The sequence below is a fragment of the Hypanus sabinus genome, chromosome 3 (genome assembly GCF_030144855.1).
Source record: "Hypanus sabinus isolate sHypSab1 chromosome 3, sHypSab1.hap1, whole genome shotgun sequence".
Classification (NCBI taxonomy): Eukaryota; Metazoa; Chordata; class Chondrichthyes; order Myliobatiformes; family Dasyatidae; genus Hypanus; species Hypanus sabinus.
In genome coordinates, this window is record NC_082708.1 from 144,090,384 (window position 1) to 144,106,367 (window position 15,984).

At 38.6% G+C, this 15,984-nt stretch overlaps 1 protein-coding gene across 3 annotated transcripts in view; it reads right to left on the reverse strand.

Moving 5' to 3' along the window:
* LOC132391719 (neuronal vesicle trafficking-associated protein 1-like) overlaps positions 1-15,984 on the reverse strand; it is a 100,126-nt gene that overhangs the window by 4,567 nt on the left and 79,575 nt on the right. For all 3 annotated transcript variants that reach the window (XM_059965277.1, XM_059965276.1, XM_059965275.1), the window contains exon 4: positions 13,402-13,512. In XM_059965277.1, coding sequence (XP_059821260.1) covers positions 13,402-13,512 — 111 coding nt within the window. The remainder of the gene's footprint in view (positions 1-13,401; positions 13,513-15,984) is intronic.

A 15,984-nucleotide genomic window follows, 5' to 3' on the forward strand; every position in this document is an offset into this window, starting at 1 on the left:
GTTTCAGCATTACCCCTGTGATCAGCAGCACACTGCTCCTGCTGCTGCTCCAGTCTCCTCTCACATACCAAAGACTATTTGGCCTCGTACACTGCCCTAGTCTGTAACTGAGTGGTAGAATCTAGGAGAAGTTCACGGAATGTGGAGAGGATAAAGTGAGATTAGTACAGAATTAGCATCAATAAGCGCTTGATGATTGGTATGAACTCAGGGGTCCAAGGGCCTGTTCCCATAATATATGTATTGACAAATGCAGGTTTCTTTTATAAATTAGTCACAGAATACCACTATTCACTGAATTAACCAGTAGAGGATTTCAGCTGTAAGGGGAATGACTATTACCTGACTTAAAGTAACAAGAGCTTCTATTGTTCTATTTTAAATTTTGGTTGGTCAAATGGATGGCTTTTATTCTTATACATTCTATATCTTCAAATTTGTACAATATTGCCCTGTTGTCTTGCTTCCACTCTAGTTCTGTGGTTTGAAGAGGCTGATGAAGTTAAAGTGGGACCTGCTGACTCTGCAGCAGGTGCATGGGTTATCTGTGCACTCCTGACATTTGCAGTTACTTCCATGTGCTCCAGAACCAGAGACCTGAGATGCTCAGCACCTCTTTGGGTACTCTTTTCCTGTTCTGAGTGATTATGAGCCCTTGTTCTCACAAGCTGATGAGGATGTTTCATTTTCTTTCAAAGAACACTTCGAGATTCTTCAGGAAGCATTCTCTCTATCCTGCTTATTTCTTATCATGACACCTTAGATGAAAGTGCTGATCTCTGGAGTCAGGTATATGGAACCATCTGTTCCCCACCCACCATAGGTGTCTGTGTGAACAGTGGCACAACGCTGGAGAAGTTGCTGATATTGTTCTATCTCTCCTGACAACTCAGTTGGAAGATTTTATATAGGCAATGTTGATAGTTTCTGTTGAGAGCTTTGAGGTGTTATTCATAAATGATCTGTACCTCCAAAGCATAGAGGTACTCTCCTGCTTCAAGCAGGCTTCAATGAAACTGGTGCCTAAGAATATGATAACCTGCCTCAAAGATTATCAAAAGGTAGCACTTACATCCACTGTAATGAAATGCTTTGAGAGGTTGATGATGAAATATATGAACTCCTCCTGCCTGAGAAGCATCTTAGATCCACTCCAATCTGCCTACTGTCACAACAGGACAACAGCAGGTGCCACTTCATTGGCTCTTCATTCAATCCTGGAATATCTGCAAGGCGAAGATGCATACACCAGGATGCTCTTCACTGACTACAGCTCAGCATTCAATACTATCATCCCCTCAAAACTAATCCATAAGCTTCAAGACCTTGTGCAACTGGATCCTCAATTTCCTCACCCAGTCCGTTTGGATAGACAACATTTTTACAATCTCCTTTAATGCAAGTGCACCAGAAGGCCCCCTGCTCTGCTCTCTTTATACTTATTACTGTGAGGCTAAGCACAGCTTTAATACCATATTTCAGTTTGCTAACAACACCATTGCCATTGACAAATCATCGTATACGAGGGAGATTGAAAATCTAGCTGAATGGTACCACAACAACCTCTTACTCAATGCCAGCAAGAACAAGGAGCTAATTATTGACCAGGAGGAGGAAACCAGAGGTCCATGAGCCAGTACTCATGGGGGTGTCAGAGGTGGAGAGCATCAACAATTTTAAATTCCTCGGTGTTATTATTTAAGAGGATCTGTCCCATGTCCAGCACATAAGTGCCATTACGAAGAAAGCATGGCAGTGCCTGTACTTTCTTAGAACTTCGCAAACATTCTGCATGACATCTAGGACTCAGACAAACCTCTATAGATGTGTGGTGGAGAGTAGATTGACTGGTTGCTTCACAGCCTGGTATGGAAACACAAATCCCCTTGAACAGAAAAGCCTACCGAAAGTAGTGGATACAGTCCTATCCATTACAGGTAAAGCCCTCCCTCCTCACCATTGAGCAAATCTTCATGGAGCGCTGTTGCAGAAAATAGAATCCACCATCAAGGCCATGCTCTTCTCGCCATCAGGAAGAAGGTACAGGAGCTTTAAGACTCACACTACCAAGTTCAGGAACAGTTATTACCCCTCAGTCATTAGACTCCTGAACCAGAGGGGGTAACTTCACTCTACCTCACTCACCCCATCACTGAACTGTTCCCATAACTTATGGATTCACTTTCAAGGACTGTTGATCTCATGTTCTCAATATTTATTGTTTGTTTATGTAATTAAACATAAACAGTGTTTGCTGTTTTTTGTCTTTTGCACATTGGTTGTTTGTTTGTCCTGTTGGGTGCAGTCTTTCATTGATTCTTTTGTGTTTCTTGCATTTACTATGATTGCCTGCAAGAAAATGAATCTCAGGGTTATATATGGTGACATATACCTACTTTGATAATAAGTATACTTATGATGTATATTTCTAAGGTTTCATTGTGGGAACTGGGTTATATAGTAGAGACGGGCCCCATCCTCTTGTATTCTTCAATTAAAAAAAATTAACTACAACCTGGAGATTAACCTCTGAATCTGCACAACTGTGCACTGCTAGGCGTGAGCTGTGTACATAATTTGATGACTGGGATTTAGGTCAGCATGACTTAGAAGTGTTGAACAGTTTCCACATTTGTCCTGGTGAGTACTCTGCTCCAGCAGGGAGCTTGTTGGAGGTGAAGTGCATTGTAGATTAGAAAGAGAGTTGATCCCTGTTCCATACTGGGATAGACCTTTTGTGGTAGACCTTTTGGTAAGCATCACAGCTTGTGTTTATCAGCTGCAAAGTAGTGACAAATTTCTGAGAGAAGTCATCTTTGATCTGCATTTGCTTTAATCCCCTTCAATGAAAATGGTAGACTTAGCCAAAGCCAAAACAGTCCGTATAACAATGAGGATCTCTTGCTTATACTTTTAGACGTCATGTGATGAAGATTCTGACAACTGTACATCTTGATAGATGAATTTTGCACTGTAGCTCTGGGCAATATTATTCGGCTACTAGAACTGGGGTTCAGAAGAGCCCTCACTGTGGCAGTCAGCAGAGAGATCCCACTGCAGTTGCTTTAACTGGCTGTCTCTTTTAACAATCACAATTACTGCAATGCTGATATCCTTATGGAACATTCTTTCTAGACAAGGGTGATGCCTTCACTCAGAACTACATCTTTGCTGTATGGTGATGGTCAAAAGAAATTCTGTTTCTTCTAGAGTTCTTGTTTTTAAGTCAATTGATGATTCTTTTAATGACTTTCCATCACAGGAGTAGCCTCTTGCACTGCAATAATTAAAGTAGGTGTGGCCACTTTCTGAGAAGATTGCAGCTGTTAGATGAATATGCAAACCTCCATAACCACCCCAGCAGCAAGAGAAGTGCAGGAGATGCCAGCAAGCGATTTGTAGTTTCAATAGTGACTGCTCTACCAGTGAATAAAAGGAAGGCAAGTTATAACAGAGTGGCCATCTTGAGAAGGGCTGCTTTGAAGTCAAAATGGTGCTGGTGGTCAGAAGGCTTCAATGAGCAAAAAGCTAAGAACAAGGTAAAATTCTTCTTATAATTTTCCCTCCAAGTCCACTAATTTATTAAAGGGGCAGTAATGTTAGTCACTGGAGTGATCAGCTCCTTCTGTTCAGGGAACAGTTTCGGTGTCCCCAACAATTACATTTGCAGGAGGCATGTCTAAGTACAGCTCCTCTTAGTCTGCATGGAATGGATGGAACTTGAACTCACTGAGGAGCTTACAGGAGGTATAGAACATCATATGTAGTTGCTTCAGGGAGGTGGACACACCAAAATGGTTCAGCTAGGTAGATGAGTGACCACCAAGTAGATAGTGTTAGAGTGACCTGCGGCGATCTCACTAATATCAGTTCTCTGGGGAGAGTAACAGCAGCACCAGATCAGTGACACCACATATAGTATGTTTCTGCTATAAAGGCAAAGTTTAGCTTGTAAAAGTAGTCAATGAGAGGGAGGGCTTTGCCTATGATGGACTGGGCTGTTTCAACTTTCAGTAGTCATTTCCATTCCTGAGCATTGTCTTATCAGCTCCAACTGATCTCTTTTAGTATTGATGCTTCACAAATACCTCCTCCCACCTCTTTTCACCTCCTCCTTTGTGGATATTCCCTTGTTTACCTAGTGAGTTCTACTTAAATGCTATTGGTGTAAACAGCATACAAAATATTTTTTAACTAAATTCCCCACTGAATTTAGCAGTAACCACCTTATATTTATGCCTGCAATCATCTTTTCTAGCAAACTTGCTTTGTTCTGGAGCAGTGAATCTACTTGAATAATACACTACTAGTTTCTTTGATTAGCTCTTTCCAGACAGATTCTGGATTGAATAAATACAAACTGCCTATTGCTTAATGCCATCAAGGCAGAACTGAGTAAAGAGGCACATATGGATTCGTAAAATTGTAAGCAATTGTGATTTTAAAATACATTTTGAAAATATCAGAAATAATAACATTAAAATATAACGTTAATGCACAATCCTCTAAGCAATCTCTTGGGCTTGAGGTGACTAATTGCACACTAATTCTGATGAGGCTATCGTGACTTAAGTGGAAAAAGAGGTCCTTGACCAGAATGGGTGGCTGATATGGAAGATGGTATACTCCTCCCACTGCTTACTTCAAGTATCTGCAGGCACCTTAAGGGGTTCAAGCTACCAATGCTTCCCAAATTGGCCATCATGGACCAAGGATTCCGTGGCAATGCTACACCTTTTTATGACGACTTTGAGATCATCTTGGAGTAACTTCCTATGTCCACCTAATAATATTCTGCCAAAGTAGAGCTCGGAATTTTTTTTTTTGGAACACTCTTCTTAGTCTTGCGAAAAATGTTGCCAAGATGCACTGGTGCAATACGGACCTCGATGCCAGGGATGGAGGAAGATTATCTTCAGGATCAGATTTATTAGTATTGATGTAAGTTGTGAAATCTTTAGTTTCATGGCAGCAGTACAATGTAGCCATAATGAATTGCTATTAGTTACAATAAAAATAAACAGTGTGAAAGAGGCATAACGAGTTAATGTTCATGCACTGTTCAGAAATCTGATGGGAGTAACGAGAAAACAGCATGTCCCAAGTAATGAAAATCCTTAATGATGGATGCCACCTTTTTGAGGCACCTCCTTTGGAACATATCGTCAGTAGTGGGGAGACGAGCCCATGATGGAGCTGCTGTGTCTATGCCCTTCGAAACCTCTTCCAATTCTATGTATTGGCAACTCCATACCAGATGGTAATGCAACCAGTCAAAATACTCTCCATAATTCACCTGTAAAAAATTTACATCTTTGGTGACATACCAGTATATTTTGCAGAGGCAACAATGCTGGTACTGTCCTAGTGTTTTGGGTTGATTGCAATAAGTGGTTGACATCTCAGAAAGATTCAGAAGAATAAGGATCAAAACTGCCTCATAAACAATGAGTCTGTATGCCAGACCTAAGTTTTTATCTTCAAACATTTCTTCTCAGGCTTTCGTAAGCTTTGCAATTATACTGAAGGCAATTCTGAATTTCATTGCCTTCACAGAGCAATGGCTCCCAAGTTTTGAAACATGCCCTGTGCTTTTCCAGGATATTGTTGGGGATGTCGTAGTGCAATGGGGGCATGTTAAGGATCTTGGTTCTGAAAAGGTCCTTTCTTAAGTGCTCTTCGGTGAACAAATCCATGATAAACTAGAGCTTGGTTTCTTTACAGACACTAAGCAAGAGCAGTTGTATATTGCAGTTCAATAGCTACAGTTGAGGTGAACTTGCCTCTGCAATGGATATGACATAGTTTGAAAACTCATAATTTATCTTGTGAATTAGCTCTATGCAAGTAGGAACCTTGATGGAGATGTGACAGATGGTAAGATATCAGCTTTATTTGGCACATGTACATCGAAATATACAGTGAAATGTGTCATTTGTGTCAATGACCAATACAGTATAAATATGTGCTAGAGCAGCTCACGAGTATTGTCAAGCTTCCAGCATAACATAGCATGCCCACAACTTACTAACCCTAACCTATGTGTCCATGAAATGTGGAAGGAATCCAGTGGCTGAAACTGAACTCCCATCACTGGCACTGTAATAACATTATGCTAACAGGTACAATACCGTGCTACCCACTTTATTAAAACATCCATCTGAACATAATGTTACAGACTCACTGGTGACTATCTAAGTGTGATCCGACTCTAAGCCCCTTTACCAGTGAACTTCCCCTTCTCCCCTTGCCTAACATAATATTCAGACATCTTCACATTCACCCTGGTCCACACCCCTCCAATCCCACTAGCCCCAATTGACATCACTGTCCATGCTCCAACCCACCTCAGTCATAATCCTCTAAATAAATGTTGACTCTACTGATGCCCTCTCCACCAATAAATGGTTTTCCATGTAAAGACACAGTGCATGTTTTATGTCCATATGTCAAATTGTTTGCCAATGATATCTCAATTACAATTGGATCACACAATAAATAAAAAGGATAAATGAAATATAGTCAAATAAAGAGACTAAACTGAGTTCAAATTTATAAAATTGAAATAACAATCCAAAAACAAGTGAAGTCAGCAGCAAAACTCCAAAGCTAGTAGTAATGACTCTACGTGAATGCTATTTCCTTTCACTTGCTTGTGTTTTGCAGTTGGATGTTTTATTGCTGAGACTTGCAGATACTTGAGATATCTTTTTGACATTAACTGACTTTAATGTAGGTTACGATTTTTAACAAAGCTTGCTGATTGTGCTGAGTCATACAAAATGCTAATAATGATGAGATGGTTTTATTGGCAACTCAATGGCTTGTTGCACTTTTAATAGTGCATTACGCTAATGAAAAGGAGAATATTTTCTATTAAGTGTACTGAGGCAGTGAAATTTCATTTTGGTAAGAAAGATAATTGTGAATAAGACTCAAAGCCATAAATAAAAAAATTAATGATACTATATTTTGTCCTCAGTGGATAGCTAAAACAAGCATTAGTCCCTTGGCTATTGAAATTCATCCTTGCCAACAAATACCATTAACCAAGCTAACATTGTGAGCAAACAACTAGGATTTTATTCCCTTGTATCATGCTTCCAAATGCAAATGATTCAACCTACATTTCAGACATGAAAACACGCTTTAAAATGAGTTCTAGATGGACAGTCTACAATATCCCCAGGGTGTAGTTGATATTCACCAACAACTGGCATCAGTTTCTATACAGACATAGAATAATACAAAATGCCTTTTATGGCAGTAACAGTAACTGCTATTTGTACAAAATATGAACTTTTGGTCTTTCACCTTCAGGCAAACTACTTAATATGTTCTGTGGCCCAAATAGGACTTGCATCTCCTGTTATGTCACATAGATAAATGTGCTGAAGATCAACAAATAAGCAGATTGCCAGCAAGACGGAACACATAGAAATACAAAAACCTGAATTACAAGGAGAGGTTGCATTGATTATTTCCTGGAACACAGCAGACTGAAAGGTGATCTGATAGAGAGGTGTATAAGATTATGAGGGGGTTTGCATAGGGTGAAAGCACATAGTCCTCTTCTCCACAGGAGTTCTAAAACAAGAGGGCGTAGATTTAAGGTCAGAGGTGAGAGATTTAAATAGGATATCGAGATCCAATAGGATATTGGAATGAGCTGCCAGAAATAGTGGTGGAAACAGGCACATTAACAACAGTTAAAAGCCATCTACATGGAAAGGAGAAGTTTAGAGGGCTATGAGCCAGGTGGGACTGGCTAACGGGTGTACACAATCAGCATGGTTTGCCTGTTTCCTTGCTGAATATTTCTGTGACAAGTTCAATGATGTGATTGAACTGAAGAGTATGTATAGGAATGCAGGGTCACAACCTGAAATGTCACCAATCCTATTGCTTCCACAGATAGTGCCTGAGCCACAAGGTTCCTCCAGCTGGTTAGTTTTTTCACTCCAGATCCCATTAACTGCAGGGATTCACCTGGCCTGGAAAATTAATGCATTGAGGAAGGACCTATTTCTTTTACGTGAGGTATTGAAAATCAAGAGGCAAAGAGGGGAAATATTTTAAAAATACTTTCAGGGGCTGATAGGGATTTGAAATTATCAAATGGTAGCACAGCATATGTCTTAAAAAGTCGCTTAAAGTATACTTGAAAACCATGACCTGGAGGGATGTGGATTAAGTGCTGAAAGATACTTAAAGTAGGTAGCTCTTTTTAATACAACTGGATATATTAGCAATGTAAGGGTTTACAACATAGAATAGTAGAGCACAGGAATAGGCCCTTCAATTCACTATGTCTGTACTGAAAATGATGCCAATCCAAACCAACCTCATCTGCCTGCAAATGGTCAACATCCTCCCATTCCTTGCCAGTTCAAGTGCCTGTCTAAATACTTATTAGAAAATGGAGTTCATACTTACTTCCATCACTTCCCTAGGTGGCATATTCCTGGGACTTAACCACTCTGTGTGTATAAAACAACTTGCCTCATAGATTTCCTGTTAACTCGTCCCCCTCTCTTCTTAAAACTACAGTCTTTAGTATTTCACATTTCCACCCTAGGAAAAAGATTGAGAATCCACCCCATCTCTACTTCTCATAATTTTACATATTTTTATCAGGTTGTCCTTCCTCCAGAGAAAACAATCCCAGCACACTCAACTTCTCCTCATAGCTAATATACTCAGATCTAGGCAACAAACTAGTGAACCTCTGCACCTTCTCCAAAGCCTCTACATGCTTCCTGTTACAGTGATCAGATCTGAACACAAGATTTCAAATGTTCTTTTGGTTCTGGTTTCTGCATTGTCAGGAAAGCTTAAGCTGGTTATGGAATTGAGAAAAGACGGGGAGGCCCTGATGGACCTGGAGAAAGGCATAAACATATGCTAATTAAATAATAGAATAGAAAATTTGTGCTAAGCTGTACTCAGATAGTGGTACTAAGTAGAAGTAGCTACAGTACCTATAAAAAGTATTCACTCCCACCCCCCTTGGGAGCTTTCATGTTTTATTATTTTACAATATTGAATCACAGTGGATGTAATTTGTTTTTTTGCCACTGATCAACAGAAAAAGACACTTTTGTGTCAAAGTGAAAACAGATCTCTACAAAGTGATCTATATTAATTACAAATATAAAACACAAAATATTTGATTGCATAAATATTCAACTCCTTTAACATGACTCACCAAATCATCACTGGTGCAGTCAAGGTGTTTCAATTTATTGTAGTAAAAATACACCTGTATCTTGAAGGTCCAACTGCCAGTGTGTCAATATCCAGGCAAAAACTACACCATGAAGACAAAAGAATACTCCAAGCAACTCCGCAAAAAGATTATTGAAAAGCAAAAGTCAGGAGATGGATACTAGAAAATTTCCAAGTCACTGAATAATCCTTGGAGTACAGTTTTAAGTCAATCATCAAGAAATGGAAAGAATATGGTACAACTGTAAATCTGCCTAGAGCAGGCCGTCCTCATAAACTGAGTGACTGTGCGAGAAGGGGACTAGTGAGGGAAGCCACCAAGAGACCCATGAAAATTCTGGAGGAGTTACAAGCCTCAATGGCTGAGATGGGAGAGACTGCACATACGACATCTGTTACCCAAGTGCTTCACCAGTCACAGCTTTATGAGAGAGTGGCAAAGAGAAAGCCACTGTTGGAAAAAAACTCACATGAAATCTCAGCTAGAGTTTGCCAGAATGCATGTGGGGGCCTCTGAAGTCAGCTGGAAGAAGGTTCTATGGTCTGATGAAACTAAAATTGAGCTTTTTGGCCATCAGACTAAATGCTGTGTTTGGCGTTAACTAAACATTGCACACCATCAAAAACACACCATCCCTACCGTGTAGCATGGTGGTGGTTACATCATGCTGTGGGGATGCTTCACTTCAGCAGGCTGAAAGGCTTATGAAAATAGAGGGTAAAATGAGATGCAGCGAAATACTGGAGGAAAACCTGATGCAGTCTGAAAGAGAACAGTGACTTGGGAGAAGATTTGTTTTCCAGCAAGACAGTGACTTCAAGCGTAAAACCAAAGCTACACAGGAATGGCTAAAAAGACAACAAAGTGACAAATTCAGAGACCAGACCTCAATTCAATTGAGAATTGATGGCTGGACTTGAAAAGGGCTGTTCATTCATGATTCCCATGCAGCCTGACAAAGCTTGAGCAGTTTTGTAAAGAAGAAAGGGGAAAAATTGCAGTGTTCAGGTGTGCAAAGATGATAAGAGACCTATCCACACAAACACAAGGCTGCAATTGCTGTCAAAGATGCGTCTATTAAATACTGACTAGAAGAGGGTGAACACTTGTGCAATTAATTATTTTGTGTTTTATATTTGTAACTAATTTAGATCACTTTGTAGAGATCTGTTTTCACTTTGACACTACAGAGTCTTGTTCTGTTGATCAGTGACAATAAAAGCCAAATTATATCCACTGTGATTCAATGTAGTAAAACAACAAGACATGAGAACTTCCAAGGGATTTGAAACTTTTTGTAGGCACTGTACATCTGGGAGTAATGAAGATGAATAATAGAAGCATTCAACTAGAAATTAGATGAGCACATAAGTAAGAGGGAAAGAACCGCAGGGAACATAAACCACAAGGTCCTACTGATCAAAATGGTTTCTCTGTTATGTATGTATTTTGTAACTAGTTCTCTGTTAATCCACTTGAAAATTAACACTAATGGTTATCACCCTTTAAGGGTACAGAGTTTCAATAGATTATTGCACTAATTACATCTGCATAATTTGGCTATTGTTGCATGTTTGCTTAAATTAAATAATAAACATTCCCTTTGGTATGCAGGCAATGGTGGCACAAGAATGCTCTTGTAACTTCCATCTTATCAATCAAGGATAATCTGGTCCATGAAACATATTTTAACGTACCATACAGCTGTTAATTCTTAGTTACAATACCAAATGGTTTTGTAAACAGACGAATGAGACGGATGGTGTGCAGTGAAGGATATAACCAGCAGATTTACTTTGTGGCATGATACCTACCAGGAGATTAAACCCAATCATGCCAAACAAATAAACAGTGTCATATCTTCACAGCACTGATGTTTATCCTACCCAACAAGCTGAACTAAAACTTACTTTTAAAAACTGGCAGCAGCTGCTATGCACCAGGCAAGTAGCTAAGCATAACATTTCACTAGGATACAGATGATCCATTGAACTGACATCAAAGTTAGTTAAAGTCAATAACCTTGGAAGGAGATGCCCATGATTTCATTCAAAAGTCAATTTTCCTATCCATACACTTGCAGTTACTAAATTAAAAATTAGAAAATGATGACCACTTAACAACCAGATCATTTATTCCCCATACTGATTGTACCTAAAAACCTATTTCAAATGAATAGAAAAGAAGCCACATTGCCATAATCAGCAGGTTAGACCAATCATGTAGCAACTCAACTGAAAATAATTTTAAATACTATTTTCATTACCCATAGACAAAGAGAAGCCAGCATGTGTAGAAAGCAGAGTGAAATATAAAGGAAGACATCCAGTTAACATTTTAAACCCATCTGTCTTTCCAAATGGGTACAAGATCCCACAGCATTTTTAAAGTGAAGTGTATTGGTGAATATTTCTTTTATCAATCAACATTGGCAGTCAAATTAATCAGTTATTTCTTATACATAGGCTCAGATTATTTTAATGCTATCACCATTTATCTTTCCACAGCCACTATTTGATGTGCTGAGTGCTTCCTTCCAGCTTTTTGTTTTTTTTATATATATTGTAGATTTCTAGGAACTACAGTTTATTGATTTTCAGTTAATTTGTATTCCTATTTTATGAAATGTAACAGTACTTTCTATGAAGCAGTGATTGCACTTCAATGACTGGCAGAGTATGAAGTGTTCTGGGCTCTCAGGGGATTGACAAAGCAAGCTCTTTTATCCCTGGCATTTTAAAAGCAGAGAGTTGAACAGTAGTGAGAAAGGTCAATGAAAATGCCTGTCTGGAATAGAAGCTGTACTACTGCTCAGTATGGTAAAACCTGCAAATATGGGAAACCAAAAGCAACCTGCAGTCTTTCCACAATACACCACATTCACTGTCAAAATGTCCAAGCCAAGAACACATGAAAGACAACTGAATGCTAATATTAACATTCGGAACAGTGGAAGATATTTCACCATTCCTGAATTAAGGAACAATCAGATTTACACTCCTTACTGTAGTCTTGTATCCAGTTTTCTAATACATATTTACAGATTTTGGTTCAGGCTGGATTCACTTCTACTGTGGCTACTATTATTGTGCCAACTGGTACAACCCCTTAGGCAAATCACTGGCACCCTTGGAACCATATCCCAACTTGCAGTTTAATGACAGAATTGGTGAGCTATTGTTTACATGGCAAAATATATTTAATAATAAATACTATATTAAAGATGTTTTATTCATAGTAAACACGCCGTAAATCATTATAATGCTTCACAGGCATGTATTTTGAGAAAAATTTCCACGGAATTAAAGGAGGTCAATGTTAAAAGGAAACTATTCAAAAGAAAGGGGGGGGGGTCAAGCACTTGAAAGGACTTTCAGACCCTCTGGTCTAGAAAGCTGAAGTTACGATGAGGTAAAGAACATACAAGGGCCAGAATAAATGGAATTTGAAGTTCAAAGCTGGAACAAGGCAAAAAAAAAATCTATAGAAAGTTTTACAAAATTAGAAAGTGATAGACCACTGAGCCAGATGCTCAGCATCTACAAAAGACACAGACTTTATATCTAGGAATGTACTGTCAATACCTCCAGTTGAACTTTGTCCTTTTGGGTGTTTTCCTCCTAGCTGTCAGTCTGTGGTTTTGTATTGCCATGTGCTCTTCTTTGATTTCATGCCCCATGTGCTCCTGTCCCCACTCCTGTTCTACTCTGGCCCCTGTATGACTAAGGACTCTACCTCCTACCTGTTTCTCATTATTACTTGTTTTGCTGCCACTTCTGTCTTTTTGTGCTCCACCTATCAACTGCCTCTCTGTTTATTGCTCAGTGTATTTTAGCCCTGTGTTTTCACCTGTTTGTTGCCAGTGAGTTTTCCTGAGCGTTTCCAGTATTCATATCTGTACTCTGTCTGAATATCGACTCTGCCTGTTTCCCAATTCCGGTTTTTGATTTCTCTGGAAAGTTTGATCGCTGCCTGAACTTTGACGCCAACTTCGCCCCTCTGGATTTGCTACTCAGTAAATTTCACAGTGCGCACAGTACTTGATCTGTGATTGGGTCCCTGCTTCAGTGCCTTGACACGTACTTGCACTGAAATTTGGATTAATCTCATTAATGTGTTTTTTTTATTAGGAACAGTCTCACATTATCTTTAAGTCTAAGAAAAATTCTCACCTTGAAGACAAATCCATCTGGGCAGCTGTGCTCATATTTGTAAGCTTTGTAAACTACCAGGAACACTATGCATGTGAGAAATGCCAATGCAAAGAGAATGAGAACTGTAACCTGCAAAAGAAGAATTGGGACAGTATTATTTTTAAGCAAATCACATGCAGTTGCAATTGATTTCCAGTCCTAATCGTAAGCAGCGAAATTATGCTTTGAAATTTACCCCTTACTGTATGTTACTGAAATGACAGATTGCGAAACTGAACACCTATTAATCAAAGTCAATAATGAGCAGAAAGGTATGAGGAAAATGGAGCTAATCATATTTCATCACATAATCCCCTTTTCAATGTTGCATTCAGTCAAGAACTGGTTACAGTGGCAAATGCAATAATAAGTTACTTTTATTAAAATAAGCAAATAATTTACCAGTTGTTAATCTCCCAATATACATTCACGATGGGCCCAAAACCACTTGGAGGCAAATGATTTGTTCACCAGAGGACGCCATAATCATAATGGCAAATATTATACTTCAGGTACAGAATGAGCACACCACACTAAACCCTTCAGCAACAGTTTACATTTTGCCTCAATAACACGATATTCTGAAAATGTTATTTTTAATATGATTAACCAATCCCCGAACAGAGCAAGACATAATTACAATACTTAGAGAATTCCATTAAAACTGAATTGAGAAGGACATTTGAAGGCAGTACAAAGAACATCGAATGACTGTTGATAATACAAATGTACATTTTTTGTTGCTGCTAACCTTTCTGTGCTTCAAACAAACTAGGGTAATTGACTGTGAAATTATTCATATGGTTGAAATCTTTGTTCAGTGTTGTGTGCAAATGCATGCCTCGCTTTCAAATGGTAGTTAGGTCCATTAGATCCAACATCTGGGCATTAATTCATAATTTACGTGACCCAATGGATTACATGGCTAACGAAGCCTGCTATGAACTCAATAAATATTAATAGATATTATAAAAGATGAGAAAATGAATTTATGACAAATATTTAAACAGTTAATAGTAACCATCTTTAGTAAAAAGTTCAGCTTTAAAGTTAAAATTTAATGAGCTGATCAATTTGGTGTTTAACATCACAGGCAATAAAGAATTGATTACAATAGCTTTTCAGGTCATTCCGTCATATCAACCTTACCCATAGCATTTTGACTGTGGACATCAGGAAGGGCAAGTCAGGAGAATATGCACCAGTCCTCAATGAGAGTCAAAGGTGTAAAGGGTGAAAAGCTTCAAGTTCCTGATTGTTCACATCCTTCACTAAGGACACTCACCATCCACAAGATGCCACATCCTATTACTATCATCAGGGAAGAGTACAGGAGCTTGATGTCCATTCTCAATGATCTAGAATTAGCTTCTGCCCCTCTGCCATCAAATTTCAGAACCCATGTACACTAACTGGTTATTCCTTTTTCCAAGATTTATTTATTTTCGTAGTTTATAGATTATTGTCTTTGCAAAGTTCTGCTGCTGCAAAAGAACAAATTTCACATTGTATGTCAGTGTTGTAGTAAATCTAATCCTAGCAGGTTCACAGCTAATTAGAACAGGACCAGCAATTTACACTTGCCAACAAAGATTTTACTTAGTGAATATTTTTGGATGTATCTTATGGATGTTGGACTGCTGATCATGAAAATCACTATGAAATTTTCCTATCATGCACCTTTTCCAAGATTACCTATATTTGTTATTTCAATTCAATATTCAATTCAATAAGAATGTTGCCCACAATGTAAAATGAAAATTTTTCTATCTTGACCAGGCATGGTGGATGCTGCATTCCAGGACAAGTTTTAGAAAGGCTATAAATTTCTGTGAAGGACTTGGATATTTGAGAGTGATGCCAAGATTAAGGAAGGCAATTTTGTTGGTCCAAATCAAATGGGTCATCAATGACAGGCAATTCGAAGAACGTCGAGTGAGACCAGAGACAATCACACAGAAGGCATTCAAGGATGTTGTTGAAAATTTTCTGGGCAACAACAGAGAACCAAATACAGCTGCTTCAAGCATACAAAACTATGAAGTGCAACATGTGACTGAAGATTAATTTTCTGCATTCCCATTTAGATATTTTCCATGCAAACCTTGACACTATCAACGACAAGCATGGTGAAACATTTCACCAGGACATTGTAGCCATGAAAAAAATTTTATCCGGGCAATCAGAATCCATCAGTGTTGGCTGATTAATGTTGAACTTTTAAGCAAAAAGCTTCAGATACTGAATACAAATGAAAATTATTAACAAAGCATTTTAGCTGAGTTTAAACTATTGCAAAGCGTCAATACCTTCATGCGATGAAACACATTATATTCAATAAAAGTTCATTTTTGGTTCTCCAAGTTCCTACGAGATACAAGTAGTCTGAAATTATATTTGCATTCAGCTTCAAGCAGTCTATCATAAACAAAAAAAAATTCTGAGGAAACAATACTTGCAAAAAAATTTGTTGCCCAATGTTACTGTGGTTCAAGGCTGAAATGTAATTGCTTAGGACTGAGCAAAGAATTGCATTTGCAGTGAGAGAGATTATAATATGCA